The 25903-nt window shown below is 46.1% G+C and overlaps 1 protein-coding gene across 1 annotated transcript in view; it reads right to left on the bottom strand.

Moving 5' to 3' along the window:
- Positions 1–25903, bottom strand: part of scarb2b (scavenger receptor class B, member 2b) — a 65033-nt gene that overhangs the window by 10752 nt on the left and 28378 nt on the right. The window contains exons 6-11 of the mRNA XM_036936807.2: positions 23201–23320; positions 17848–18026; positions 6657–6775; positions 5786–5859; positions 5361–5412; positions 5086–5238 (exon numbers count right to left, since the gene is read on the bottom strand). Of these exons, the coding sequence (XP_036792702.1) occupies positions 5086–5238; positions 5361–5412; positions 5786–5859; positions 6657–6775; positions 17848–18026; positions 23201–23320 (697 nt within the window). The remainder of the gene's footprint in view (positions 1–5085; positions 5239–5360; positions 5413–5785; positions 5860–6656; positions 6776–17847; positions 18027–23200; positions 23321–25903) is intronic.

Raw genomic sequence — 25903 nt, 5'->3', positions numbered from 1 at the left:
TGAGGGCCAGGCCAGGACTTATTCTTGACTTGACCAGGAACCGCTCTGGGCTCTTAACTATAGTTTATTGAAAAAGAGAAAAACACTGTTGTCCTGCTCCTCCCTGACACAGGCCCTCAAAACTCTATCTTCCCAGAGAAACACAGGTCAGTATCCTGGGGAGGTCTAATCCACTGCCAACAGAATGTATCTGCCTGTGTGAGCGTGGGTTTGATTAAGTCCCACTGTTATTCTAACACACCCGCTCCCCTCCCTGCCGAACTTTCCCACCAGTCTTTCACTGTTCTATATAAAAATATATATATACAAAAGCAAGGGGAACTAAGAAAAGGGGTGGCAGGGTAGTCTAGTGGTTAGAGTGTAGAGGTGGCAGGTAGTCTAGTGGTTAGAGAGTAGAGGCGGCAGGTAGTCTAGTGGTTAGAGTGTAGAGGCGGCAGGTAGTCTAGTGGTTAGAGTGTAGAGGTGGCAGGTAGTCTAGTGGTTAGAGTGTAGAGGTGGCAGGTAGTCTAGTGGTTAGAGTGTAGAGGCGGCAGGTAGTCTAGTGGTTAGAGTGTAGAGGTGGCAGGTAGACTAGTGGTTAGAGTGTAGAGGCGGCAGGTAGTCTAGTGGTTAGAGAGTAGAGGCGGCAGGTAGCCTAGTGGTTAGAGTGTAGAGGTGGCAGGTAGTCTAGTGGTTAGAGTGTAGAGGCGGCAGGTAGTCTAGTGGTTAGAGTGTAGAGGCGGCAGGTAGTCTAGTGGTTAGAGTGTAGAGGTGGCAGGTAGTCTAGTGGTTAGAGTGTAGAGGCGGCAGGTAGTCTAGTGGTTAGAGTGTAGAGGTGGCAGGTAGTCTAGTGGTTAGAGTGTAGAGGTGGCAGGTAGTCTAGTGGTTAGAGTGTAGAGGTGGCAGGTAGCCTAGTGGTTAGAGTGTAGAGGTGGCAGGTAGTCTAGTGGTTAGAGTGTAGAGGTGGCAGGTAGCCTAGTGGTTAGAGTGTAGGGGTGGCAGGTAGTCTAGTGGTTAGAGTGTAGAGGTGGCAGGGTAGCCTAGTGGTTAGAGTGTAGAGGTGGCAGGTAGTCTAGTGGTTAGAGTGTAGAGGTGGCAGGTAGTCTAGTGGTTAGAGTGTAGAGGCGGCAGGTAGTCTAGTGGTTAGAGTGTAGAGGCGGCAGGTAGTCTAGTGGTTAGAGTGTAGAGGCGGCAGGTAGTCTAGTGGTTAGAGTGTAGAGGTGGCAGGTAGTCTAGTGGTTAGAGTGTAGAGGTGGCAGGGTAGCCTAGTGGTTAGAGTGTAGAGGTGGCAGGTAGTCTAGTGGTTAGAGTGTAGAGGTGGCAGGTAGCCTAGTGGTTAGAGTGTAGGGGTGGCAGGTAGTCTAGTGGTTAGAGTGTAGAGGTGGCAGGGTAGCCTAGTGGTTAGAGTGTAGAGGTGGCAGGTAGTCTAGTGGTTAGAGTGTAGAGGTGGCAGGTAGTCTAGTGGTTAGAGTGTAGAGGTGGCAGGTAGACTAGTGGTTAGAGTGTAGAGGCGGCAGGTAGTCTAGTGGTTAGAGTGTAGAGGCGGCAGGTAGTCTAGTGGTTAGAGTGTAGAGGTGGCAGGTAGCCTAGTGGTTAGAGTGTAGAGGTGGCAGGTAGTCTAGTGGTTAGAGTGTAGAGGTGGCAGGTAGTCTAGTGGTTAGAGTGTAGAGGTGGCAGGTAGTCTAGTGGTTAGAGTGTAGAGGTGGCAGGTAGTCTAGTGGTTAGAGTGTAGAGGTGGCAGGTAGTCTAGTGGTTAGAGTGTAGAGGTGGCAGGTAGTCTAGTGGTTAGAGTGTAGAGGTGGCAGGTAGTCTAGTGGTTAGAGTGTAGAGGTGGCAGGTAGTCTAGTGGTTAGAGTGTAGAGGTGGCAGGTAGTCTAGTGGTTAGAGTGTAGAGGTGGCAGGTAGTCTAGTGGTTAGAGTGTAGAGGTGGCAGGTAGTCTAGTGGTTAGAGTGTAGAGGTGGCAGGTAGTCTAGTGGTTAGAGTGTAGAGGTGGCAGGTAGTCTAGTGGTTAGAGTGTAGAGGTGGCAGGTAGTCTAGTGGTTAGAGTGTAGAGGTGGCAGGTAGTCTAGTGGTTAGAGTGTAGAGGTGGCAGGTAGCCTAGTGGTTAGAGTGTAGGGGTGGCAGGTAGTCTAGTGGTTAGAGTGTAGAGGTGGCAGGGTAGCCTAGTGGTTAGAGTGTAGAGGTGGCAGGTAGTCTAGTGGTTAGAGTGTAGAGGTGGCAGGTAGTCTAGTGGTTAGAGTGTAGAGGTGGCAGGTAGTCTAGTGGTTAGAGTGTAGAGGTGGCAGGTAGTCTAGTGGTTAGAGTGTAGAGGTGGCAGGGTAGCCTAGTGGTTAGAGTGTAGAGGTGGCAGGTAGTCTAGTGGTTAGAGTGTAGAGGTGGCAGGTAGCCTAGTGGTTAGAGTGTAGGGGTGGCAGGTAGTCTAGTGGTTAGAGTGTAGAGGTGGCAGGGTAGCCTAGTGGTTAGAGTGTAGAGGTGGCAGGTAGTCTAGTGGTTAGAGTGTAGAGGTGGCAGGTAGTCTAGTGGTTAGAGTGTAGAGGTGGCAGGTAGACTAGTGGTTAGAGTGTAGAGGCGGCAGGTAGTCTAGTGGTTAGAGTGTAGAGGCGGCAGGTAGTCTAGTGGTTAGAGTGTAGAGGTGGCAGGTAGCCTAGTGGTTAGAGTGTAGAGGTGGCAGGTAGTCTAGTGGTTAGAGTGTAGAGGCGGCAGGTAGTCTAGTGGTTAGAGTGTAGAGGCGGCAGGTAGTCTAGTGGTTAGAGTGTAGAGGCGGCAGGTAGTCTAGTGGTTAGAGTGTAGAGGCGGCAGGTAGTCTAGTGGTTAGAGTGTAGAGGCGGCAGGTAGTCTAGTGGTTAGAGTGTAGAGGCGGCAGGTAGTCTAGTGGTTAGAGTGTAGAGGCGGCAGGTAGTCTAGTGGTTAGAGTGTAGAGGCGGCAGGTAGTCTAGTGGTTAGAGTGTAGAGGCGGCAGGTAGTCTAGTGGTTAGAGTGTAGAGGTGGCAGGGTAGTCTAGTGGTTAGAGTGTAGAGGCGGCAGGTAGTCTAGTGGTTAGAGTGTAGAGGCGGCAGGTAGTCTAGTGGTTAGAGTGTAGAGGTGGCAGGGTAGTCTAGTGGTTAGAGTGTAGAGGCGGCAGGTAGTCTAGTGGTTAGAGTGTAGAGGTGGCAGGTAGTCTAGTGGTTAGAGTGTAGAGGCGGCAGGTAGTCTAGTGGTTAGAGTGTAGAGGCGGCAGGTAGTCTAGTGGTTAGAGTGTAGAGGTGGCAGGTAGTCTAGTGGTTAGAGTGTAGAGGCGGCAGGTAGTCTAGTGGTTAGAGTGTAGAGGCGGCAGGTAGTCTAGTGGTTAGAGTGTAGAGGAGGCAGGTAGTCTAGTGGTTAGAGTGTAGAGGCGGCAGGTAGTCTAGTGGTTAGAGTGTAGAGGAGGCAGGTAGTCTAGTGGTTAGAGTGTAGAGGAGGCAGGTAGTCTAGTGGTTAGAGTGTAGAGGTGGCAGGTAGACTAGTGGTTAGAGTGTAGAGGAGGCAGGTAGCCTAGTGGTTAGAGTGTAGAGGTGGCAGGTAGTCTAGTGGTTAGAGTGTAGAGGTGGCAGGTAGTCTAGTGGTTAGAGTGTAGAGGTGGCAGGTAGTCTAGTGGTTAGAGTGTAGAGGCGGCAGGTAGTCTAGTGGTTAGAGTGTAGAGGCGGCAGGTAGTCTAGTGGTTAGAGTGTAGAGGCGGCAGGTAGTCTAGTGGTTAGAGTGTAGAGGCGGCAGGTAGTCTAGTGGTTAGAGTGTAGAGGCGGCAGGTAGTCTAGTGGTTAGAGTGTAGAGGCGGCAGGTAGTCTAGTGGTTAGAGTGTAGAGGCGGCAGGTAGTCTAGTGGTTAGAGTGTAGAGGTGGCAGGGTAGTCTAGTGGTTAGAGTGTAGAGGCGGCAGGTAGTCTAGTGGTTAGAGTGTAGAGGCGGCAGGTAGTCTAGTGGTTAGAGTGTAGAGGTGGCAGGGTAGTCTAGTGGTTAGAGTGTAGAGGCGGCAGGTAGTCTAGTGGTTAGAGTGTAGAGGTGGCAGGTAGTCTAGTGGTTAGAGTGTAGAGGTGGCAGGTAGTCTAGTGGTTAGAGTGTAGAGGAGGCAGGTAGTCTAGTGGTTAGAGCGTAGAGGCGGCAGGTAGTCTAGTGGTTAGAGTGTAGAGGCGGCAGGTAGCCTAGTGGTTAGAGTGTAGAGGCGGCAGGTAGCCTAGTGGTTAGAGTGTAGAGGCGGCAGGAAGCCTAGTGGTTAGAGTGTAGAGGAGGCAGGTAGCCTAGTGGTTAGAGTGTAGAGGTGGCAGGTAGTCTAGTGGTTAGAGTGTAGAGGTGGCAGGTAGTCTAGTGGTTAGAGTGTAGAGGTGGCAGGTAGTCTAGTGGTTAGAGCGTAGAGGTGGCAGGTAGTCTAGTGGTTAGAGTGTAGAGGTGGCAGGTAGTCTAGTGGTTAGAGTGTAGAGGTGGCAGGTAGACTAGTGGTTAGAGTGTAGAGGAGGCAGGTAGCCTAGTGGTTAGAGTGTAGAGGTGGCAGGTAGTCTAGTGGTTAGAGTGTAGAGGTGGCAGGTAGTCTAGTGGTTAGAGTGTAGAGGTGGCAGGTAGTCTAGTGGTTAGAGTGTAGAGGCGGCAGGTAGCCTAGTGGTTAGAGTGTAGAGGTGGCAGGGTAGCCTAGTGGTTAGAGTGTAGAGGTGGCAGGTAGCCTAGTGGTTAGAGTGTAGAGGCGGCAGGTAGTCTAGTGGTTAGAGTGTAGAGGCGGCAGGGTAGCCTAGTGGTTAGAGTGTAGAGGCGGCAGGGTAGCCTAGTGGTTAGAGTGTAGAGGCGGCAGGGTAGCCTAGTGGTTAGAGTGTAGAGGCGGCAGGGTAGCCTAGTGGTTAGAGTGTAGAGGCGGCAGGTAGCCTAGTAGTTAGAGTGTAGAGGCGGCAGGGTAGCCTAGTGGTTAGCGTGTAGGACCAGTAACCGAAAGGTTGCTAGATCGAATCCCCGAGCTGACAAGGTACAAATCTGTCGTTCTGCCCCCTGAACAAGGCAGTTAACCCACTGTTACTAGGATGTAATTGTAAATAAGAATTTGTTCTTAACTGACTTGCCTAGTTAAATAAAGGTCAAATAAAAACGGGAAGAAACATGGTCGTGGTCTTACCTTCTGTTTGTATTCGCAGACGATGAGGCCGATGAACACCGGCAGCAGGATGGCCCCCAGACCAACCAGGACGAGAGGGGCGTTGGACACCAGCATCACCATCAGCAACAGTTTGTGGAGCTTCGCTGCCGACACATCGTCGATCACTACCGTCTGAACAAAACACTTAATGCGATTAACGCTCGGATTTAAATGAACATTTTCTGAATTGAAATGTCATATTCTACAAAAGTTGTATATTTTTGTGGAGTCAAATGAAATGGTGATTATCTCACCTCATTGATAAACATGACAGGGAAGATAGTCTCGTTCAGGGATTTGGTTTTCCTGTGAAGGAAAATAGATTGTAAGAAAATCATTAAACAATGGAAGGAAATAATATAGATATCATAAAGATTATGAGCTTTATTATTGCTACTTGAACTTGGGTGTTGGTTGTGAGACGGAAATAATTGAACAAAAGAAGGAAATCATTCAGAAACAGAAACTATATGTCTTTAGCTAGCTGGACTTGAGTGGTGGTTGTGAGATGGAAATCATTCAGAAACGGAAACTATATGTCTTTAGCTAGCTGGACTTGAGTGGTGGTTGTGAGATGGAAATCATTCAGAAACGGAAACTATATGTCTTTAGCTAGCTGAACTTGAGTGGTGGTTGTGAGATGGAAATCATTCAGAAACAATAGACTGTATGTACTCACGGAAAGCCACCGATTCTGTTGATGAGGATGTTGATCTGAGCTCTCTTACTGGCCCGGATAGGAACACCAGTGGTCTGGAAGTGTAGAACAACACAGGCACAGTTTTGATGAGCCATGTGAACTGCAGGTGTAACGCTCAATGTACTGGATATTTGATTCATGTCTAGGTTAAACATCTATAATTATAACCTGGTAATGTCTAGGTTAAACATAAATAACTATAACCTGGTAATGTCTAGGTTAAACATCTATAACTATAACCTGGTAATGTCTAGGTTAAACATCTATAACTATAACCTGGTAATGTCTAGGTTAAACATCTATAACTATAACCTGGTAATGTCTAGGTTAAACATCTATAACTATAACCTGGTAATGTCTAGGTTAAACATCTACAACTATAACCTGGTCATGTCTAGGTTAAACATAAATAATTATAACCTGGTAATGTCTAGGTTAAACATCTATAACTATAACCTGGTAATGTCTAGGTTAAACATCTATAACTATAACCTGGTAATGTCTAGGTTAAACATAAATAATTATAACCTGGTAATGTCTAGGTTAAACATCGATAACTATAACCTGGTAATGTCTAGGTTAAACATCAATAATTATAACCTGGTAATGTCTAGGTTAAACATCTATAACTATAACCTGGTAATGTCTAGGTTAAACATCAATAATTATAACCTGGAAATGTCTAGGTTAAACATCAATAATTATAACCTGGAAATGTCTAGGTTAAACATCAATAATTATAACCTGGTAATGTCTAGGTTAAACATCAATAATTATAACCTGGTAATTGTAATTATAATCCTTCGCAGTTGGTGCAATTCCCAATTACACAAATGTAAGGGTTGTGTACCGGGTTCAGGTCCAGGTAGGTCTGGTGATGCTCTCTGACAGGATCCAGTCCTTCAATGGCGTTAGAGTACTTCTCATCTCCCAGGTAGAAATGAGGAAAGGACGTCACGACTGGAGCACCTAGAGAGACAGGGAGGAGAAGTGAATGTGACTGGAACTCTGTGAAGACGGGGAAAGACGAGAGGCTAAGGGATTTGAACTCTGTTCAAAGCTAAGAGAGGAAGAAATGGATTGTGATTGGATGATCTTGTTTGCAAAATATGAGCTGAGTATGTCAAATGTGAACGGGCAGAAACAGAAAGGAACAACCCCTTGAGGATTAGCTAATACTACAAGAACACACAGGTGACTCCTGGGTAGTTCTCAGCAAATGGTAGAACACTATAATCACAGCAGTGTTGATTTACTAGAGGTACTCACAGCAGTGTTGCTTCACTAGAGGTACTCACAGTAGTGTTGATTCACTAGAGGTACTCACAACAGTGTTGATTCACTAGAGGTACTCACAACAGTGTTGATTCACTAGAGGTACTCACAGCAGTGTTGATTCACTAGAGGTACTCACAACAGTGTTGCTTCACTAGAGGTACTCACAGCAATGTTGATTCACTAGATGTACCCGCTGGCTGGTGTGTAAACGGACATATTCAATCAATCCTTCACCTCCAATGAATCAACACTGCTGTGGGTACCTCTAGTGAACCAACACTGCTGTGGGTACCTCTAGTGAATCAACACTGCTGTGAGTACCTCTAGTGTACCAGGTTAGTGTTGATTCACTAGAGGCACCCACAGCAGTGTTGATTCACTAGAGGTACCCACAGCAGTGTTGATTCACTAGAGGTACCCACAACAGTGTTGATTCACTAGAGGTACCCACAACAGTGTTGATTCACTAGAGGTACCCACAGCAGTGTTGATTCACTAGAGGTACCCACAGCAGTGTTGATTCACTAGAGGTACCCACAACAGTGTTGATTCACTAGAGGTACCCACAGCAGTGTTGATTCACTAGAGGTACCCACAACAGTGTTGATTCACTAGAGGTACTCACAGCAGTGTTGATTCACTAGAGGTACCCACAACAGTGTTGATTCACTAGAGGTACTCACAGCAGTGTTGATTCACTAGAGGTACCCACAACAGTGTTGATTCACTAGAGGTACCCACAGCAGTGTTGATTCACTAGAGGTACCCACAACAGTGTTGATTCACTAGAGGTACTCACAGCAGTGTTGATTCACTAGAGGTACCCACAGCAGTGTGGCTTCACTAGAGGTACTAACAACAATGTTGATTCACTAGAGGTACTCACAGTAGTGTTGGTTCACTAGAGGTACTCACAGCAGTGTTGTTTCTTTAGAGGTACTCACAGCAGTGTTGATTCACTAGAGGTACCCACAGCAGTGTTGATTCACTAGAGGTACCCACAACAGTGTGGCTTCACTAGAGGTACTAACAACAATGTTGATTCACTAGAGGTACTCACAACAGTGTTGATTCACTAGAGGTACCCACAACAGTGTTGATTCACTAGAGGTACCCACAACAGTGTTGATTCACTAGAGGTACTCGCAGCAGTGTTGATTCACTAGAGGTACCCACAACAGTGTGGCATCACTAGAGGTACCCACAACAGTGTGGCTTCACTAGAGGTACCCACAACAGTGTGGCTTCACTAGAGGTACTCACAGCAGTGTTGATTCACTAGAGGTACTCACAGCAGTGTTGATTCACTAGAGGTACTCACAGTAGTGTTGGTTCACTAGAGGTACTCACAGCAGTGTTGTTTCTCTAGAGGTACTCACAGCAGTGTTGATTCACTAGAGGTGAAGGATTGATTGAATATGTCCGTAAACACACCAGCCAGCTGGTCTGCGCATGCTCAGATTGGTCGTACCAGCGTTGAACAGACCTGAGCGCGCGAGCTTCCTGTTTTAGTCTCTGTCTATAGGCTGGGAACAACAAAATGGAGTCGTGGTCAGCTTTTCCAAAAGGAGGGCGGGGGAGGGCCTTATATGCGTCGTGGAAGTTAGAATAACAATGATCCAGGGTTTTACCAGCCCTGGCAGCACAATCAAAATGCTGATAGAATTTAGGGAGTCTTGTTTTCAGATTAGCCTTGTTAAAATCCCCAGCTACAATGAATGCAGCCTCAGGATATGTGGTTTCCAGTTTACATAGAGTCAAATAAAGTTAGTTCAGGGCCGTCGATATGTCTGCTTGGGGGGGAATATATATGGCTGTGATTATAATCGATAAGAATTCTCTTGGTAGATAATGCGGTCCGACATTTGATTGTGAGGAATTATAAGTCAGGTGAACAGAAGGACTTGAGTTCCTGTATGTTGTTATGATCACACCACGTCTCGTTAATCATAAGGCATACCCCCCCCCCCGCCTCTTCTTACCAGAAAGATGCATGTTTCTGTCTGCGCGATGTGTGAAGAAAGCAGCTGGCTGTACCGACTCCGATAGTGTGTCTCGAGTGAGCCATGTTTCCGTGAAGTAAAGAACGTTACAGTCTCTTATGTCTCTCTGGAATGCTACCCTTGCTCGGATTTCATCAAACTTGTTGTCAAGAGACTGGACATTGGCGAGTAGTATGCTCAGGAGCGGTGTGCTATGTGCCCGTCTACGGAGCCTGACCAGAAGACCGCTTCGTCTGCCCATTTTACGGCAACTTTGTTTTGGTTCGCCGGCTGGGATCCGATCCATTGTCCTGGGTGGTGGGCAAAACACAGGATCCGCTTCGGGAAAGTCGTATTCCTGATCGTAATGATGGTGAGTTGACGTTGCTCTTATATTCAGTAGTTCCTCCCGACTGTATGTAATGAAACCTAAGATGACCTGGGGTACCAATGTAAGAAATAACACGTAAAAAAAAACAAATACTGCATAGTTTCCTAGGAACGCGAAGAGAGGCGGCCATCTCTGTCGGCGCCGGAAGTTATAATCCCTATGCCCTCAGAGGACTAGTCCCTCTCCCCTCAGAAGACAGCTAGTCCCTCTCCCCTCAGAGGACAGCTAGTCCCTCTCCCCTCAGAAGACAGCTAGTCCCTCTCCCCTCAGAAGACAGCTAGTCCCTCTCCCCTCAGAAGACAGCTAGTCCCTCTCCCCTCAGAAGACAGCTAGTCCCTCTCCCCTCAGGGGACAGCTAGTTCCTCTAGTCTACTTTCCCTCCAATGAGTCCACTGTGTGGTACTATAGGACTGCCTCCCAAATGGCACCCTATTCCCTATATATAGTGCACTACTTTAGACCAGAGCCCTATGGAACCCTATTCCCTATATATAGTGCACTACTTTAGACCACAGCCCTATGGAACCCTATTCCCTATATAGTGCACTACTTTAGACCAGAGCCCTATGGAACCCTATTCCCTATATAGTGTACTACTTTAGACCAGAGCCCTATGGAACCCTATTCCCTATATAGTGCACTACTTTAGACCACAGCCCTATGGAACCCTATTCCCTATATAGTGCAGTACTTTAGACCAGACCCCTATGGAACCCTATTCCTTATATAGTGCACTACTTTTAACCAGAGTCCTATGCCACAATATAGGGAATAGGAGGCCACTTGGAGAGTCCAGGTGGATTGTGTGTTTACGTTACAGTACGTGTGGGGGAAGTAGAACAAAGTTGATGTTTTGGTAAGCTGTGGCAACAGTCACCTGACGGAGATGGCGTTAGCACAGCAACACACATTCAACCTCATAATACAACCTGGGTCCCAAATGACACCCTATTCGTCTTTATAGTGCACGACGTTGTACCAGAGCCCTATGGGTGGTGGTCAAAAGTAGTGCACTACATACAGAATAGGGTGCCATTTGGGACGCAGAGAGGTCAAATACCTATGCCCCCCTCACTTCCCCTGTCCTTGCCCGGTGATCATGATATGAACTAAACACAAGTAGGGGAAAGCTGACAGACTTGGTGGACAGACCTGGGTTCAAATACGGTTTGAAATCGTTCAAATACTTGACCGTTCGCTCTAGCTTGCCTGATCAGCAATTGAGAGTATTCTATTGGTCCCATTAAAGAGATACTTCGGGATTTTGCCAACGAGGCCCATTATCTACTTACCCAGAGTCAGATGAAATTGTAGATACCCTTTTCATGTCTCTGAAGGAAGTTGCTAGCAAATTCCATAGACTTCCAGTCAGTGCTCTAACGCTAGTTAGCATTGGCTCGCAAAACTACCTTCAACTTCCTTTATTTATTTGTATTTTTTACCTTTATTTAACTAGGCAAGTCAGTTAAAAACAAATTCTTATTTTTAATGACGGCCTAGGAACAGTGGGTTAACTGCCTTGTTCAGGGGAAGAACGACAGATTTTTCCCTTGTCAGCTCGAGGATTTGAATTTGCAACCTTTCGGTTACTAGTCCAACACTCCAACCACTAGGCTATGCTGCCGCTCCTTCAAATTCCATGCAGTGACATAAAAATTGTAACCACGAGTTCATCTGACTCTGGGGAAGTACAGTGCCTTGCGAAAGTATTCGGCCCCCTTGAACTTTGCGACCTTTTGCCACTTTTCAGGCTTCAAACATAAAGATATAAAACTGTATTTTTTTGAGAAGAATCAACAACAAGTGGGACACAATCATGAAGTGGAACAACATTTATTGGATATTTCAAACTTTTTAACAAATCAAAAACTGAAAAATTGGGCGTGCAAAATTATTCAGCCCCTTTACTTTCAGTGCAGCAAACTCTCTCCAGAAGTTTAGTAAGGATCTCTGAATGATCCAATGTTGACCTAAATGACTAATGATGATAAATACAATCCACCTGTGTGTAATCAAGTCTCCGTATAAATGCACCTGCACTGTGATAGTCTCAGAGGTCCGTTAAAAGCGCAGAGAGCATCATGAAGAACAAGGAACACACCAGGCAGGTCCGAGATACTGTTGTGAAGAAGTTTAAAGCCGGATTTGGATACAAAAAGATTTCCCAAGCTTTAAACATCCCAAGGAGCACTGTGCAAGCGATAATATTGAAATGGAAGGAGTATCAGACCACTGCAAATCTACCAAGACCTGGCCGTCCCTCTAAACTTTCAGCTCATACAAGGAGAAGACTGATCAGAGATGCAGCCAAGAGGCCCATGATCACTCTGGATGAACTGCAGAGATCTACAGCTGAGGTGGGAGACTCTGTCCATAGGACAACAATCAGTCGTATATTGCACAAATCTGGCCTTTATGGAAGAGTGGCAAGAAGAAAGCCATTTCTTAAAGATATCCATAAAAAGTGTCGTTTAAAGTTTGCCAGAAGCCACCTGGGAGACACACCAAACATGTGGAAGAAGGTGCTCTGGTCAGATGAAACCAAAATTGAACTTTTTGGCAACAATGCAAAACGTTATGTTTGGCGTAAAAGCAACACAGCTGAACACACCATCCCCACTGTCAAACATGGTGGTGGCAGCATCATGGTTTGGGCCTGCTTTTCTTCAGCAGGGACAGGGAAGATGGTTAAAATTGATGGGAAGATGGATGGAGCCAAATACAGGACCATTCTGGAAGAAAACCTGATGGAGTCTGCAAAAGACCTGAGACTGGGACGGAGATTTGTCTTCCAACAAGACAATGATCCAAAACATAAAGCAAAATCTACAATGGAATGGTTCAAAAATAAACATATCCAGGTGTTAGAATGGCCAAGTCAAAGTCCAGACCTGAATCCAATCGAGAATCTGTGGAAAGAACTGAAAACTGCTGTTCACAAATGCTCTCCATCCAACCTCACTGAGCTCGAGCTGTTTTGCAAGGAGGAATGGGAAAAAATGTCAGTCTCTCGATGTGCAAAACTGATAGAGACATACCCCAAGCGACTTACAGCTGTAATCGCAGCAAAAGGTGGCGCTACAAAGTATTAACTTAAGGGGGCTGAATAATTTTGCACGCCCAATTGTTCAGTTTTTGATTTGTTAAAAAAGTTTGAAATATCCAATAAATGTCGTTCCACTTCATGATTGTGTCCCACTTGTTGTTGATTCTTCACAAAAAAAATACAGTTTTATATCTTTATGTTTGAAGCCTGAAATGTGGCAAAAGGTCGCAAAGTTCAAGGGGGCCGAATACTTTCGCAAGGCACTGTAGATCAAATCTGAGGTGTCCCTTTAAGCCAGGCAAGCTCAATCAAGCTCAGATAAAGTATTTAGAAATGTTTGAACCCAGGCCTGATGGTGAACGGACGCCGATCCACACACGGCTCAATTAAAGGATATGCTCTCTTAAACGTGGATGAGTGAGTGAGTGTGTTTGTTTCCTTTGGCATGTTAACCTTGGCAACGCACTAATGCATCCAGTCAATCACCTGCGAGACACTTACTGGGCAGACACAACCGTGGACACGAGGCCTGTGTCTGAAATGACACCCTATTCCCTACATAGTGCACTACTATTGGCTCTGATCTAAAGTAATGCATTATATAGGGAATAGGGTTCCATTGGGCTCTGGTCTAAAGTAGTGCACCCTAGGAGATTAGAAGGGCTAACTGATCCTTCCCGAACCACAGTCAGGTGACAGGGCTTACCGCCGTCCCGCCCAGCAACCAGCCTACTCAGTTAGTGGGTCAGGCCTGGTCAGGTGGTTTTGGGGGGGTAGAGTCAGAGGGGAGCTGAATCACGTGTGTGTGTGTGTGTGTGTGTGTGTGTGTGTGTGTGTGTGTTCTGGGGTTTGGGAGGACAACAGAAGACATTGGGGGAGATATGAGTGAGATTGTAATGTTACATCATATTTATATGTATGAAATATTAAACCAATCCATTTATTGATCATATTTAAATTTGTCTCCTGAACTGACCTGGAGTAAAATGAAAAGGAGAGGAGAGAGGAGGAGGTAGACCCTATGGCTCAGAACAGGGCAGCACGGCTGGTTCAGAACAGGGCAGCACGGCTGGCTCAGAACAGGGCAGCACGGCTGGCTCAGGACAGGGCAGCACGGCTGGTTCAGAACAGGGCAGCACGGCTGGCTCAGAACAGGGCAGCACGGCTGGCTCAGAACAGGGCAGCACGGCTGGCTCAGAACAGGGCAGCGCGGCTGGTTCAGAACAGGGCAGCGCGGCTGGTTCAGAACAGGGCAGCGCGGCTGGTTCAGAACAGGGCAGCACGGCTGGCTCAGAACAGGGCAGCACGGCTGGCTCAGAACAGGGCAGCACGGCTGGCTCAGAACAGGGCAGCACGGCTGGCTCAGAACAGGGCAGCACGGCTGGCTCAGAACAGGGCAGCACGGCTGGTTCAGAACAGGGCAGCACGGCTGGTTCAGAACAGGGCAGCACGGCTGGTTCAGAACAGGGCAGCACGGCTGGTTCAGAACAGGGCAGCACGGCTGGCTCAGAACAGGGCAGCACGGCTGGCTCAGAACAGGGCAGCACGGCTGGCTCAGAACAGGGCAGCACGGCTGGCCCTCGGATGTACACAGACAGCTAACATTAATAATATGCATGTCAACCTCTCCTGGCTCAAAGTGGAGGAGAGATTAACTTCATCACTACTTGTATTTATGAGAGGTATTGACATGTTGAATACACCGAGCTGTCTGTCTAAACTACTGGCACACAGCTCAGACACCCATGCATACCCCACAAGACATGCCACAAGAGGTCTCTTCCCAGTCCCCAAGTCCAGAACAGACTGTGGGAGGCATACAGTACTACATAGAGCCATGACTACATACATGGAATTCTATTCCACAGTACTACATAGAGCCATGACTACATGGAACTCTATTCCACAGTACTACACAGAGCCATGACTACATGGAACTTTATTCCACAGTAGTACATAGAGCCATGACTACATACATGGAACTCTATTCCACAGTACTACATAGAGCCATGACTACATGGAACTCTATTCCACAGTACTACATAGAGCCATGACTACATGGAACTCTATTCCACAGTACTACATAGAGCCATGACTACGTGGAACTCTATTCCACAGTACTACATAGAGCCATGACTACATGGAACTCTATTCCACAGTAGTACATAGAGCCATGACTACATGGAACTCTATTCCACAGTACTACATAGAGCCATGACTACATGGAACTCTATTCCACAGTAGTACATAGAGCCATGACTACATGGAACTCTATTCCACAGTACTACATAGAGACATGACTACATGGAACTCTATTCCACAGTACTACATAGAGCCATGACTACATGGAACTCTATTCCACAGTAGTACATAGAGCCATGACTACATGGAACTCTATTCCACAGTAGTACATAGAGACATGTCTACATGGAACTCTATTCCACAGTACTACATAGAGCCATGACTACATGGAACTCTATTCCACAGTACTACACAGAGCCATGACTACATGGAACTTTATTCCACAGTAGTACATAGAGCCATGACTACATACATGGAACTCTATTCCACAGTACTACATAGAGCCATGACTACATGGAACTCTATTCCACAGTACTACATAGAGCCATGACTACATGGAACTCTATTCCACAGTAGTACATAGAGCCATGACTACATGGAACTCTATTCCACAGTACTACATAGAGCCATGACTACATGGAACTCTATTCCACAGTAGTACATAGAGCCATGACTACATGGAACTCTATTCCACAGTACTACATAGAGCCATGACTACATGGAACTCTATTCCACAGTACTACATAGAGCCATGACTACATGGAACTCTATTCCACAGTACTACATAGAGCCATGACTACATGGAACTCTATTCCACAGTAGTACATAGAGCCATGACTACATGGAACTCTATTCCACAGTACTACATAGAGACATGACTACATGGAACTCTATTCCACAGTACTACATAGAGCCATGACTACATGGAACTCTATTCCACAGTACTACATAGAGCCATGACTACATGGAACTCTATTCCACAGTACTACATAGAGCCATGACTACATGGAACTCTATTCCACAGTAGTACATAGAGCCATGACTACATGGAACTCTATTCCACAGTACTACATAGAGACATGACTACATGGAACTCTATTCCACAGTACTACATAGAGCCATGACTACATGGAACTCTATTCCACAGTACTACATAGAGCCATGACTACATGGAACTCTATTCCACAGTACTACATAGAGCCATGACTACATGGAACTCTATTCCACAGTACTACATAGAGCCATGACTACATGGAACTCTATTCCACAGTACTACATAGAGCCATGACTACATGGAACTCTATTCCACAGTAGTACATAGAGCCATGACTACATGGAACTCTATTCCACAGTACTACATAGAGACATGACTACATGGAACTCTATTCCACAGTACTACATAGAGCCATGACTACATGGAACTCTATTCCACAGTACTACATAGAGCCATGACTACATGGAACTCTATTCCACAGTACTACATAGAGCCATGACTACATGGAACTCTATTCCACAGTAGTACATAGAGCCATGACTACATGGAACTCTATTCCACAGTACTACATAGAGACATGACTACATGGAACTCTATTCCACAGTACTACATAGAGCCATGACTACATGGAACTCTATTCCACAGTACTACATAGAGCCATGACTACATGGAACTCTATTCCACAGTAGTACATAGAGCCATGACTACATGGAACTCTATTCCACAGTACTACATAGAGCCATGACTACATGGAACTCTATTCCACAGTACTACATAGAGCCATGACTACATGGAACTCTATTTCCACATCAAGTGACTGATGCAGCAGTCAAATTTGATTTAAAAAAACAGATTAAAAAAAACCTTATGGAACAGTGGGGACTGTGAAGCAACACCAACATTGGCACAGACACACACACACACACACACACACACACACACATGGATTTAGCACTGTAGATATGTGGTTGTGGTGGAGAAGGGGCCTGAGGGCAAACAGTGTGTTGTGAAATCTGTGAATGTATTGTAATATTTTTTAAACTGTATAAACTGCCTTAATTTTGCTGGACCCCAGGAAGAGTAGCTGCTGCCTTGACAGCATCTAATGGGGCTCCATAATAAATACAAATACACCTGGAGGAGAGGAGAGGAGGAGGTAGACCCTACTACCCCTGGAGGAGAGGAGGTAGACCTTACTACACCTGGAGGAGAGGAGAGGAGGATGTAGACCCTACTACACCTGGAGGAGAGGAGAGAGGAGGTAGACCCTACTACCCCTGGAGGAGAGGAGAGAGGAGGAGGTAGACCCTACTACACCTGGAGGAGAGGAGAGAGGAGGAGGTAGACCCTACTACCCCTGGAGGAGAGGAGAGAGGAGGAGGTAGACCCTACTACACCTGGAGGAGAGGAGAGAGGAGGAGGTAGACCCTACTACCCCTGGAGGAGAGGAGAGAGGAGGAGGTAGACCCTACTACACCTGGAGGAGAGGAGAGAGGAGGTAGACCCTACTACCCCTGGAGGAGAGGAGAGAGGAGGAGGTAGACCCTACTACACCTGGAGGAGAGGAGAGCGGAGGAGGTAGACCCTACTACCCCTGGAGGAGAGGAGAGGAGAGGAGGATGTAGACCCTACTACACCTGGAGGAGAGGAGAGAGGAGGTAGACCCTACTACCCTTGGAGGAGAGGAGAGAGGAGGAGGTAGACCCTACTACACCTGGAGGAGAGGAGAGAGGAGGAGGTAGACCCTACTACCCCTGGAGGAGAGGAGGATGTAGACCCTACTACACCTGGAGGAGAGGAGAGAGGAGGAGGTAGACTCTACTACACCTGGAGGAGAGGTGAGGAGAGAGGAGGAGGTAGACCCTACTACCCCTGGAGGAGAGGAGAGAGGAGGAGGTAGACCCTACTACACCTGGAGGAGAGGAGAGAGGAGGAGGTAGACCCTAATACCCCTGGAGGAGAGGAGAGAGGAGGTAGACCCTACTACACCTGGAGGAGAGGAGAGAGGAGGTAGACCCTACTACACCTGGAGGAGAGGAGAGAGGAGGTAGACCCTACTACCCCTGGAGGAGAGGAGAGAGGAGGAGGTAGACCCTACTACCCCTGGAGGAGAGGAGAGAGGAGGAGGTAGACCCTACTACACCTGGAGGAGAGGAGAGAGGAGGAGGTAGACCCTACTACCCCTGGAGGAGAGGAGAGAGGAGGAGGTAGACCCTACTACACCTGGAGGTAGGCAGTTAGATAGGGGTGTAGTGGAGGTGCACCTACCTTTTCGGCATACGCTGACTTTGAGCAAGCCGGTGCCCAGGCACTCTTTGGGGGAGACACAGAATCCTTCGTTGGCTGGGTTCTCCTCCTTGCTTGCCAGGACATCACGAGGAGGGGTGAAACGATACGCTGGGAGCCCCTTCACCTTCACATCTTTCTCAAACTCCATGAAGATGGACCTGAGGATCACAACAAACAATCAATTAAATAATCCACCAACCAACCAATTAACCAAACCATGATGTTACTGTCTGAAAAGAAACAAAGAACGGAGAAATATTACAGTTTTTAGATTCATATTTCACATACTTCACATACTTTATACAGTTCCTACTTCTTTGCATTTCAATTCAGGAAGGACACTGAAATTCTGAATGGAACTGACCCAAACCCTGCTGGTACCTCCAGTTGATCATTATGTCATTTCACAACCCAGAATCTCCTAATCTCACAACCCAGAATCCCCTAATCTCACAACCCAGAATCCCCTAATCTCACAACCCAGAATCCCCTGTTCTCACAACCCAGAATCCCCTATTCTCACAAGCCGGAATCCCCTATTCTCACAACCCAGAATCCCCTAATCTCACAACCCAGAATCCCCTGTTCTCACAACCCAGAATCCCCTAATCTCACAACCCAGAATCTCCTAATCTCACAACCCAGAATCCCCTATTCTCACAACCCAGAATCCCCTATTCTCACAACCCAGAATCCCCTAATCTCACAACCCAGAATCCCCTATTCTCACAACCCAGAATCCCCTAATCTCACAACCCAGAATCTCCTAATCTCACAACCCAGAATCCCCTATTCTCACAACCCAGAATCCCCTAATCTCACAACCCAGAATCCCCTATTCTCACAACCCAGAATCCCCTAATCTCACCACCCAGAATCCCCTAATCTCACCACCCACCATCTCAAATTGTGCACTAGCTAGCTATTTAAGTAAATTGACATATGTTTACACCTTTTTCATGAGATTAACATTCCCCCAGTGGAACATAGTGCATACATTTTGGAAGTTAAGTGAAATTGCAAAAGGAATTGACACCAAAACTGGTACCTCCAGTTGACTTGCCCCTTGGATCATTGCCAAAGGTCTTTCTGCCGATGTGCATCAGCTCTTCTGTAATACTCAAAACAATGTATGTATAAACAACGTATGTATAAACAATGTGTGTATAAACAATGTGTGTATAAAGGTTGTTGGACATGAATAATGACTGGAACAACAACTTCCTATTTTAAATATGATACAAAGAACAGGAAGTGGGCTGGGAGCCATGGGCTGGGAGCCGTGGGCTGCTTCCCAAAGGTCAAATAGTGCACTATGTAGGAAATAGGATACCATTTTGGATGTAACCAGTGGAAGGTGGGATGTCCCCTTCGGCTACAATAACACAGATGACCAGTCGTTCGGTCACTGCTACTTATGTGTGTGTAAGAAGGTGAAAGGTTTTTTTCCAAACATTCATTGGATGTTAAACCTGTTGCTCCTGATGAAAATGGCAGATGCACATGCCAATCTAGCAGATTATTTCCGCCTGTCCTGAACAAAGGGGGGAGGAAGTTCGCAAGTAGTCACCATGTCCCTGTTTTTTTAGGTCAAGGTTCCCAGCTAAAATAGACCGACCCCCCCCCCACCCACATACTCCACCAATCAACAACAAGGGGAGAGTCTCATATATTTAGGTGAAAAGTCATATAGAGATACAAAGAGGTTAATTGGGTGTGTCAACATACACTCAGGGATGGTAGATGGTAAATACAGATCAAAAATACCATAAAGATCAATGTAGCAAAATAATATTAATTAAATAATATATTGAATTAAAATACACGTATTTTGTATTTTAAAATACAAAAAAATACATTTGTAAGTAGCTGGCCCAAACAGCGTTCTCAGTAACAGTTACAGAAACATTTGACTTGCTGTGACTGTGATATGTTGTTGTTTAACACCTTAGTTGATGCAAGTCACTCTGGATAAGAATGTCTACTAAATTAACAAAATAGTAGATGTGAAATGGAACATGGCAAATTAACTGCAAAGAACCCTGGGTATTGTTTCGGGGCGGAGCTCACTAGAATAAATACTCATCCTACAAATTTATATTAGACCATAGTGAGGTAAAGTTTAGCTGGACGGGGGCCGTAGGGAGGTAAAGCTAGCTGGACGAGGGCCCGTAGGGAGGTAATGCTAGCTGGATGAGGGCCGTATGGAGGTAATGCTAGCTGGATGAGGGCCGTAGGGAGGTAATGCTAGCTGAACGAGGGCCGTAGGGAGGTAAAGCTAGCTGGACGAGGGCCCGTAGGGAGGTAATGCTAGCTGGATGAGGGCCCGTAGGGAGGTAATGCTAGCTGGATGAGGGCCGTATGGAGGTAAAGCTAGCTGGATGAGGGCCGTATGGAGGTAAAGCTAGCTGGACGAAGGCCGTAGGGAGGTAAAGCTAGCTGGACAAGGGCTGTAAGGGAGGTAATGCTAGCTGGATGAGGGCCCGTAGGGAGGTAATGCTAGCTGGATGAGGGCCGTATGGAGGTAAAGCTAGCTGGATGAGGGCCGTAGGGAAGTAATGCTAGCTGAACAAGGGCCGTAGGGAGATAATGCTAGCTGAACGAGGGCCGTAGGGAGGTAAAGCTAGCTGGACGAGGGCCGTAGGGAGGTAAAGCTAGCTGGACGAGGGCCATAGGTAGGTAAAGTTTAGCTGGACGAGGGCCGTAGGGAGGTAATGCTAGCCTTTACGAGGGCCATAGGTAGGTAAAGTTTAGCTGGACGAGGGCCGTAGGGAGGTAAAGCTAGCTGGACGAAGGCCAAAGGGAGGTAAAGATAGCTGTAGCAGTGTGCAAGTTACCAGGATGTTATGATGATAACCATCTCACAAGATCCCTGTCATGTGAGACACATTATTCCCCTGACACTAATAAAATATTACTTCCCCTTATGCTGAGGCGAGGTTGTAGGGGCCCAGAATAACCCGCTACCTCATCAGCACTCGCATCCTAACTATGTGAAAGGTCAGAAGAACACAGGCCATTTGCTCAATATGAAACGTCGCTGTTCTAGAGATCCTTTTAACACAGCGAAACTGTACTGAACAGGAAACTTAAAAGTGGTACATTTGTTTTCAGTAGCCTTTGGTATACAGTTGTTTTGGGGTCAATAACATTTCAATGAATGAAGTATAAGCTTTCAATCGGGAAATTTGAATTTATCCAAATCCTAACGTTTAAGGAAAGCATCTGTTCTTGTTCAGACATAATCTGAATTGTGTACTTTGTACTGTTCCTGCAGAGGTAAGTGGTGAAGACTCATTCCCTTTTGAACAGCAGGAGATGGAAGGCACTGGTTACTCTGCTCTGATGTCCCACTAACCTTATCAGCACTCACATCCTCCTAACCAGCTGAAAAGTCAACCACGAGAAGAGCTCTATCAGGCCATTGGACTGAGAGACAACATTCTCGTGGGATCCTTCTACCACAGGGAGACGTTGTGTCGTGGAAGTTCCAGTGACCTATGATATTATTTTGCAGGGTTTGGGGGGAGGCAATTCTACTTCATTATATACAGTGCCTTGCGAAAGTATTCGGCCCCCTTGAACTTTGCGACCTTTTGCCACATTTCAGGCTTCAAACATAAAGATATAAAACTGTATTTTTTTGTGAAGAATCAACAACAAGTGGGACACAATCATGAAGTGGAACGACATTTATTGGATATTTCAAACTTTTTTAACAAATCAAAAACTGAAAAATTGGGCGTGCAAAATTATTCAGCCCCCTTAAGTTAATACTTTGTAGCGCCACCTTTTGCTGCGATTACAGCTGTAAGTCGCTTGGGGTATGTCTCTAACAGTTTTGCACATCGAGAGACTGAAATTTTTTCCCATTCCTCCTTGCAAAACAGCTCGAGCTCAGTGAGGTTGGATGGAGAGCATTTGTGAACAGCAGTTTTCAGTTCTTTCCACAGATTCTCGATTGGATTCAGGTCTGGACTTTGACTTGGCCATTCTAACACCTGGATATGTTTATTTTTGAACCATTCCATTGTAGATTTTGCTTTATGTTTTGGATCATTGTCTTGTTGGAAGACAAATCTCCGTCCCAGTCTCAGGTCTTTTGCAGACTCCATCAGGTTTTCTTCCAGAATGGTCCTGTATTTGGCTCCATCCATCTTCCCATCAATTTTAACCATCTTCCCTGTCCCTGCTGAAGAAAAGCAGGCCCAAACAATGATGCTGCCACCACCATGTTTGACAGTGGGGATGGTGTGTTCAGCTGTGTTGCTTTTACGCCAAACATAACGTTTTGCATTGTTGCCAAAAAGTTCAATTTTGGTTTCATCTGACCAGAGCACCTTCTTCCACATGTTTGGTGTGTCTCCCAGGTGGCTTGTGGCAAACTTTAAACAACACTTTTTATGGATATCTTTAAGAAATGGCTTTCTTCTTGCCACTCTTCCATAAAGGCCAGATTGTGCAATATACAATAAAAGGATTGTTGTCCTATGGACAGAGTCTCCCACCTTCAGCTGTAGATCTCTGCAGTTCATCCAGAGTGATCATGGGCCTCTTGGCTGCATCTCTGACCAGTCTTCTCCTTGTATGAGCTGAAAGTTTAGAGGGACGGCCAGGTCTTGGTAGATTTGCAGTGGTCTGATACTCCTTCCATTTCAATATTATCGCTTGCACAGTGCTCCTTGGGATGTTTAAAGCTTGGGAAATCTTTTTGTATCCAAAATCCGGCTTTAAACTTCTTCACAACAGTATCTCGGACCTGCCTGGTGTGTTCCTTGTTCTTCATGATGCTCTCTGCGCTTTTAACGGACCTCTGAGACTATCACAGTGCAGGTGCATTTATACGGAGACTTGATTACACACAGGTGGATTGTATTTATCGTCATTAGTCATTTAGGTCAACATTGGATCATTCAGAGATCCTCACTGAACTTCTGGAGAGTTTGCTGCACTGAAAGTAAAGGGGCTGAATAATTTTGCACGGCCAATTTTTCAGTTTTTGATTTGTTAAAAAAGTTTGAAATATCCAATAAATGTCGTTCCACTTCATGATTGTGTCCCACTTGTTGTTGATTCTTCACAAAAAAATACAGTTTTATATATTTATGTTTGAAGCCTGAAATGTGGCAAAAGGTCGCAAAGTTCAAGGGGGCCGAATATTTTCGCAAGGCACTGTAAAAGCAATATTTCCTGTATTGACTTGAATTGAAATGGAATCGACTCCCAAAAACCTCCTGTTTTAAAAGGGTGCGTTTTAGTGACCTTTCACATAGTGTTTTCATCTTTTTCGTTCTGACATGATGCGTACTCAGTTTTCTGCGCTGTAGCCTACCTGCACAGGTCAGGACTGAAGATGTACAGTCTCTCCGTCTTGGACAACAGGGGGTGGAAGGCACTGCCGTCTGTGCCGTTGATCATGTTACTCTGCTCAGACGTCCACAGGCTCAGTTTACTGAAACACAATATTTATTTCTAAATGTTACTCAATTAAAGGAAGAATCTAATGCCGTCTAAGCACCGTCTAGCCCCATGTTTGATTGTTTAGGTTTATGTGACTTATCCAACAATGTATTGAATCAAATCAAATGTTATTGGTCACATACACATATTTATCAGATGTTATTGCAGGTGTAGTGAAATGCTTGTGTTCCTAGCTCCAACAGTGCAGTAATATCTAACAATACACAACAATACACACAAATCTAAAAGTAAAAGAATGAAATATAATAAATATATAAATATTAAGACGAACAATGTTGGAGTGGCATTACAGGCACACAGTAGAATATAATACAGTATATACATATGAAATGAGTAAAGCAGTATATGTAAACATTATTAAAGTGACCAGTGTTCCCATTATTAAAGTGGCCAGTGTTTCCATGTCTATGTATATAGGGCAGCAGCCTCTGAGTAGCTGGGTGGTAGTCGGCTAGCGATGGCTATGGAACAGTCTGATGGCTATGGAACAGTCTGATGGCTATGGAACAGTCTGATGGCTATTGAACAGTCTGATGGCTATTGAACAGTCTGATGGCTATGGAACAGTCTGATGGCTATTGAACAGTCTGATGGCTATTGAACAGTCCGATGGCTATTAAACAGTCTGATGGCTATGGAACAGTCCGATGGCTATTGAACAGTCTGATGGCTATTGAACAGTCTGATGGCTATTGAACAGTCTGATGGCTATTGAACAGTCTGATGGCTATTGAACAGTCTGATGGCTATGGAACAGTCTGATGGCTATGGAACAGTCCGATGGCTATTGAACAGTCTGATGGCTATGGAACAGTCCGATGGCTATTGAACAGTCTGATGGCTATGGAACAGTCTGATGGCTATGGAACAGTCCGATGGCTATTGAACAGTCTGATGGCTATTGAACAGTCCGATGGCTATTGAACAGTCCGATGGCTATTAAACAGTCTGATGGCTATGGAACAGTCCGATGGCTATTAAACAGTCTGATGGCTATGGAACAGTCCGATGGCTATTGAACAGTCTGATGGCTATTGAACAGTCTGATGGCTATTGAACAGTCCGATGGCTATTGAACAGTCTGATGGCTATTGAACAGTCTGATGGCTATGGAACAGTCTGATGGCTATTGAACAGTCCGATGGCTATTGAACAGTCTGATGGCTATTGAACAGTCCGATGGCTATTGAACAGTCTGATGGCCTTGAGATAGAATGTTAATACGCGTTTGTGCTTTACCTTGTTAGTTTTTTTAAACTCTGTAATAGAACCTAACGGTCAACTAGGGAAAGCTTGAACCAAGTTTATTCACCCAATGGGTCAGACAGCTGAACAGACAAAGACATGTTTCCACCAGCACAACTATATATACACCCCACTTTAGGTGTGGTATATATAGGCAGGATGTTAAGTGATGTGAACTATTCCTTCTCTCTTAATGTGACCTGACCTGACCTGACCTGACCTGACCTCGTGCCTCATTCCTCACTACTCCACAGCTCTCCACCATTATCGGTGGCCGCAACCATGCGACCTGACCTGACCTCGTGCCTCATTCCTCACTACTCCACAGCTCTCCACCATTATCGGTGGCCGCAACCATGTGACCTGACCTGACCTCGTGCCTCACTACTCTACAGCTCTCCACCATTATCGGTGACCGCAACCATGTGACCTGACCTGACCTCGTGCCTCACTACTCTACAGCTCTCCACCATTATCGGTGGCCGCAACCATGTGACCTGACCTGACCTGACCTAGTGCCTCACTACTCCACAGCTCTCCACCATTATCAGTGACCGCAACCATGTGACCTGACCTGACCTCGTGCCTCATTCCTCACTACTCCACAGCTCTCCACCATTATGAGTGGCCGCAACCATGTGACCTGACCTGACCTCGTGCCTCATGCCTCACTACTCCACAGCTCTCCACCATTATGAGTGGCCGCAACCATGTGAATGCTTTTCCTTTACTCAGTACATTCCCTTGGTTCATATCCAACCTGAATTGACCTCACGATATACAAACATCCTACAGATAGTCTGGTTTCTACACCAGAAGTTAATCGCTGTGTTCCCTTTTTCCTTTCCATACGATACCCGATGTCTAACAATAACATGTTCCGACAGAGCGTAAAAGTTCTGCATTCCCTTCTCTCTCTCTCTCCCTCTGTACCATGAACAAGGATATTTCACATTTCAAGTTTAGAAGTCTGAAGCCAACAATCTAATCAAAGGCGAGGTATGGAAAAGATGCTGCCTGCGTAGATACGGACACTCTAGCAGGACGTGAGAAGATAGCTAACGAGGAGTTCTCATTGAGTCTTTTCTAACGGGCGGCCAAATATCAGAATGTGGCAGTCACATGGCTCTGTGTTCTGGCTAGGGGCCTCTGGGGAGTCTCTCTCTCTCTCTCTCTCTCTCTCTGGTGCTGCAGACTCCTGGTCCACATTCCAAATGGAACCCAATTTCCTATACAGGGCACTACTTTGAACCAGGGCCAATAGGGGGCTCCGGTCAAAAGTAGTGCACTACATAGAGAATAGGGTGCC

Source organism: Oncorhynchus mykiss, chromosome 12 (genome assembly GCF_057628025.1).
Source record: "Oncorhynchus mykiss isolate SJ-2025 chromosome 12, ASM5762802v1, whole genome shotgun sequence".
NCBI lineage: Eukaryota > Metazoa > Chordata > Actinopteri > Salmoniformes > Salmonidae > Oncorhynchus > Oncorhynchus mykiss.
Note: the sequence above shows the minus strand (reverse complement) of the source record. Positions and strands in the feature narration are given on the sequence as shown.